Source organism: Pinus tabuliformis, chromosome 4_2 (assembly GCF_031772625.1).
Source record: "Pinus tabuliformis cultivar Carrire ecotype Pingquan chromosome 4_2, CPIR1, whole genome shotgun sequence".
Classification (NCBI taxonomy): domain Eukaryota; kingdom Viridiplantae; phylum Streptophyta; class Pinopsida; order Pinales; family Pinaceae; genus Pinus; species Pinus tabuliformis.
In genome coordinates, this window is record NC_142304.1 from 263,572,934 (window position 1) to 263,578,779 (window position 5,846).

Genomic DNA, 5,846 nt, shown 5'->3' on the forward strand with positions numbered 1-5,846 from the left:
TACATATTTTACAAAAGGTCTGCTCAAGCAGACAGAGGACTGCCATCCTACTAAGCAAGCACCTTGTCATGATCAAAAAGAGCATCCACAAGACCCTGGGGCACACCACGCAGGGCGGCAGAGAAAGTTGGGGGTTGACAAAAACAGCAGTAACCAAACAACGATTCACATAGAGCCGAGGACATCTATAGTTGAGCCCAGAGCAAAATTTGACACAACAAAGAAAAAACCAAGGTTGACAGACACAAAAACTGACCCATCCCTCAGGAATTCAGCAAGATCAGACAGTAGAGACTCATTACATTTCAAGAACAATATAATTCTTGGAGGTATCCGGACCAGTCGACGCCTTAGCTTTGCCCGCCTGAGATGGCGCTGGAAGTGTACTCTGATTATCGCCTGTGTGCCCCTCCATCTTTTCCCCAGCATTCTTGGCATCTTGACTTATAGTATGATGCGAGAGACTGATCAAGACTGGGAGTTTCTTTGAAATACTATCAAATTGTTGCTCCAGTCCGCTGATCTTGAACTCCAGACTCTCCAGAATCACCATATGCTCCTCTGACGTGACTGCAATTGCCTGTTGAGCTTGACGAACTTGGTTGGTATAGTCCCCCTGCATACTAATGGCCTTAGCCAACATTGTTTTCATCCTCCACATCTCTGCTTGCATACGCACATACTGAGTTGCACGTGTTGTTACTGTACCAGGGTCCTGAACCCAATTCATTTCCTTCTCCAACTCCTGCGCTTCCAAATTTTCCTCCTCCTCAGTAACAATGGCCTCCAGCTCCTCAATTCTTCGTTTTTCTTTTTGCGAGGTTCGAGTTTCATAGGCTTCCTGAGCTCGTTTCAGATCTCGGTTGGCCGATGCGTTTCGGCTCCCCTCACCCGCCATTATCTTAACCACACACGACTGACAACTCAACGTTCTAAGGATTAGGGAAAAGATTTTCAGCCTACAACTCGAAGAAATAGTGGCTTTGTCGTTGCCAAGGGCTGAGAATAAATAGATGAGATTGGGAGAATTGCTGGGTACATTCCAACCTATCCCCTGTTGCCCGCAGGTCTTATCATAATTATTCTTGCTTGGTGGTTTATATTTTCGGTAATGACCTGATTTCCTGCTCTTATGGTCACCTCTCTTGCCTTCCTCCGAAGCATGCCAAGTGTCCCATCTTCTATATGGGCGTCGGCGGCGCTCATTGTTTTTGATCATATATCTGATGGGAATGACTCCCTCCTGCTCGAGCATTGAATGCTCCTGTTCTGCCTGTCCTTCGCTCTTTTTCCAACCTTTAATTCTTCCCACAGTATGCATTATCCTCATCATTTCATTAAGCCTGCATAGATCGCCAACTCTTCGTCCTTACCTTTCATTCACCAAATCCTGCCTCGAGAGCAAGGTACACTTATTTCTTAATTCCGGGTAGATGATGTCCTGCCAACAGCTGTCCAATATGCTAGTGGGGTTCTCTATACCATAATTCGCCAGATGGTCCGTAGCTGCATTGGGTTTATGACAAACAGCCTGAAAGATTAAACCTTTCAGCCACCCCAAATGCTTAGCTATACTTTTTGTTACTTTAGCCAGTCGCCAGTGTTGTGTAACCTTGCTAGCTTTAGCTCCCGCGTACATCCTTCTGGCCGCTGTTATTACGAGTTGGGAATCCCCCTCAACCACTGCTGCGCCTGCCTGTAAATTTCTAAGAATTCTGAGACCCTGTTCCATTGCTGCGAACTCCATCTCATTGTTCGTTCCTTCCCCTAAGGCTCTGTTGTAGATGTGCTGAATTTCTCCTTCGCTATTCCTTATAATGCCACCGATGCCAGCCATTCCTGGATTACCTCTCGATGCACCATCAAAATTTAGCTTGAGGAAGCCTAAAGGTGGTCGTTTCCAGATGCTTAATGTGGTGCTTATCTCTTGTTGGTGATTCACTGTAGCCACGCAAGTTCCATTATCCAGGTTAAAGGCTTTCAAAATTTGTAAGTCCCGATTTGAAGCTTTACTATCTTGATCTACTTTGCTTTTGACAAGAACCAATTGTCTTATATTTTGTATGATAATTTCTATTGAGTGATTTATATCCCTGGTTTCGTTTAAGAATACTCTCTTGTTCTGTTCTTTCCAGATTGTCCATGTAATAAACCCTGGCATTATTTTCCAAATGATGTTGACCCTTTGATTACTGGAGAAATTGCCTCGCCAATTCTCGATGGTCTCTTGGATGGAATCTCTGGTTCTGTCCGTTTGCTGCAAAGTATTTTCCGCCCAATTCCACATTAGGTTTGCCGATTCGCATGTGTTGAAGAGATGGTTCATAGTTTCTTCTTCCTTGTTGCACATGGGACACCTAGAAGGGCCACAAAACCCTTTCTTGCGGAGATTCTCCCAAGTTAGAGTTTTCCTGTGCATTAGGAGCCAGAGGAAGATTTTAATTTTTGGCCAGAACTGAGAATCCCAGACCTTGCTGCTCCATTGTACCTGTTCAATTTGCTCTGAATCTTCGATACAATTTCTGGCTTCTTTGAGCGTGAAATTGCCCCCTCCTTGCTTTCCCCATCTTAGTTGGTCGCTGTCATCCGCCTTCCTAATTCTTCTTTTGTTTAATAGAGTTTGCAGGTCCCTGACGTCGTTGTTTGCTTCAGTTATGTTCTCTGTTTCATTGATTGCCCAATTTCTCCATTCTGGGTCCCTGTTATTAGGAGTCCAATAGTGATTTACCGTTGTTCTCCCAAGCCCTTGATAATTTCTTTGCAAATCTGCAAACTCTGGCCTCTCTAACTTAGGGAGTTGTTGCCAGGCATCCTCCCAGAAAAGGGCCGTTTCCCCATTGCGAATTTCCCAAAAGCTATTCTCCTGTATAATTCCTCGATTTCTCCTTGCTAGGTTCCGGATTGGAGAACCCTCTGGATTCTCTTGCATTCTTATCAAGTTCTGAGTGCTGTGCATTGGAGCATATTTCTCCTTCCAATGTCTAGCCCAAGGAAGATTGGGTTCCTTCAGCCATTTCCACCAAAGCTTGGCCCCACAGGCCCTATTGATGGTGAAGGGGTCTAGCAGGTTTAACCCTCCTAAATGTTTGGGTTTGCACAATTTATTCCATGCGACTAGTGCCCATTTTTTCTTCTCTGCATTTCCTGTCCATAAGAAAGTTCTCTGAATCACTCTCATTTGCTGCAGGACTCCTTTGGGAGCCGGGATTATGGAGAGCATATATTGAGGAATAGTTTATAGTAAAACTTTGGTTAAAACTAGCCTCCCTACTAAATTGAGGGCCCTATGGGTCCAATGATGACATCTTTTCTCCAAACTGGCTAGGATCTTCTCCCAATGAATTTTTTGCCAAGGTTTATTCGTTAGAGGTGCTCCTAGGTACCTCGAGGGCAGACTACCTCTTCGGAAGCCTAGAATGATAGAGAGATTTTTTTGCACAGCTAAATGCGTATTGAAAAAGAAGATGGTGGATTTAGATAGATTAATTTCCATACCTGAGGCTTCACTGAAAAGATTGAGGATCCTTTTATAGCCCAGGGCTTCTTTGACTGTAGGAGAACCATGTAACATTGTATCATCAACAAATTGTTGGTGAGTGGTCACTGGAATGGAAGGCAAGGGCTGCAATCCTCTGATCCTTCCTTCCTCTTTAGCGCTACAAATGAGTCTGCTTAAACCTTCCATCAGGATGACAAAAAGAAGTGGTGATAATGGGTCTCCATGTCTCAGTCCTCGTGAGGGGGAGAATTGGTCGATAGGAGCACCATTTACCAGTATAGAAAATTTAGTAGATTTGATTAGAGCTAAAATCCACTTTATCCATTGATTGGCGAAACCGAAAGCTTTTAAGATTGCTTCTAGGTAATTCCAGTTGACTTTGTCATAAGCCTTTGATAAGTCAAGTTGCATCATCATGCTTGTGATTTTTCTGGAGTGAAGTGTATGAATCATTTCCTGTGCTAGTAAAATATTGTCCAGAATGTGTCTTCCCTTGACATATCTTGACTTTTCTTCTGAGATGAGGCTCGGGAGAATAGGTTTCAATCTGTTGGCAATGACTTTAGAGATAATCTTATAAATGACATTGCACAAGGCAATAGGTCGCAATTTTACTGGGGTGTTGGCCTCTTCTTCTTTTGGAATCAGGGCCAGGAAAGTTGAATTTAGAGATTTGAGAATTGAGGCCAAACGCCGAGAGTCCTCCACCACTTCCCAGACCTCAGTTTTGACAATTTCCCAGAAATCCTTGTAAAATTTGATGGTAAATCCATCAAACCCAGGCGCTTTGTCATTTAGCATATTATTCACCGCTTCTTCCACCTCTTCCAAAGAGATTTCTCTAGTTAATGCAAGGTTTTGCTCATTAGTGATTGTTTTGAGAATGGATTTGATGAGTTCAGCAATTGCTTCTGTTCTATCTACCTCTGGCTCCTGAGCTATGCTGCTAAAATGCGTAGTGAGCAGGGTAGAAATTCCTTGATGATTCTGGAGAATGTCCCCCTGTTCGCTTTTGAGACTGAGGATTTTATTGGCACCTCTATAGTCCAGTGCTGATCTGTGAAAGAATTTGGTATTCTGTTCCCCTTCCTTGAGCCACTAAATCTGGGACTTTTGTTTCCAAAGGGTCACTTCCTGTTGGCAACGAAGCTGCCATTGTTGCATCAAATTTTTTTCTTTGTTTGCAGTTTCTAGGTTGTTATCTCCAGTTATCCAGCCTTTGTGAATCTGCTCTAACTAATCCTCTATCTTGGATTTTTCTTTGAATATGTTCCCAAAAACTGTTATATTCCATGTTTTGATTTTATTTTTGATGTATCTCAATTTACCTTGTAGTTTGTACATTTTGGTACCTCTGATATCCATCGGTTCATGCCACCACTTCTCAACAAGTTGAGTAAAGTTCGGATGGTTAAGCCAAAATTTCTCAAATCGAAATGGCTTATTTCTAGGAGTGCCCTGGATAGCAGCAATCAGAGAAATGGGCCAATGGTTTGACCCTCCACTAGGTAGAATGTCTGATTCTACTATCACTCCCTCCAACAGAATACTTTCAGATATTAGAAATCTGTCAAGACGAGAGGCGATTTGTCTTTCACCTCCCCTTCTATTATTCCAAGTGAAAGCCCCACTCTTGGGGTGGACATCCACTAATTTAGCTGTGTTGATGAAATCTAAGAATGCTTCAGAATCTTTGTTGAGTTTCCTGATCCCTCCTTTCTTCTCCAATAGTGTAGTTATCATATTGAAATCCCCTCCTATGATTGCCTTCGCACTGGGATATCTGAGCTTCAGATTCAATAAAGTTCTAAGAAAAATGTATTTCTCTTCTAACTTCTGAGGCCCGTAAACATTGGTGCACAAATAGGTCTCTGAATTGCCTATCACTTGAACTTCTATGGCTATAAAGGACCTGGTAGCTTCAGAGGAGAGGATTTTGATTACATGTGGATTCCACAGGGTAACTAAACCTCCCTCCCATCCATGACTAGCAGTTTCCAGGTATTCCATTTGTCTACCTAGCTTTTTGCTTGCATTATAAATAGTATTACTTGCGCATTTGGTTTCTTGCACAAATATAATGTCAGGTTTTTCCTTTTGGACCTTCCTCTTTAAGAGTCTCTGTTTTATTTGGCTATTGAGCCCTCTAGCATTCCAAGAGATGACTTTCATTTTAACACAAAAAATTAGTAGTTAAGAGAAAAAGCTTCTAGAGCTTTCATCTTACCAGAGTTTAAAAGCATTTGTCCCAGTTCCTACAGTGCCTCATTATTGGATCTGCGCCCTCTCTTCTTCTTTGTTTGGAGCTAGTGGATGTTTGAAGTAGGCTTTTTGTTCAGAGTCCCAT

General features: G+C 42.7%; 1 protein-coding gene across 1 annotated transcript; it reads right to left on the reverse strand.

Moving 5' to 3' along the window:
* Positions 1–1,369: 1,369 nt before the first annotated feature.
* Positions 1,370–5,509, reverse strand: LOC149168992 (uncharacterized). The gene is made up of 3 exons (XM_089425038.1): positions 4,828–5,509; positions 3,496–4,551; positions 1,370–3,144 (listed from the first exon to the last, which is right to left on the reverse strand). Exons 1-3 carry the CDS (start codon positions 5,507–5,509, stop codon positions 1,370–1,372), a joined length of 3,513 nt encoding a protein of 1,170 aa, XP_089281164.1.
* Between the last annotated feature and the right edge of the window lie 337 nt (positions 5,510–5,846).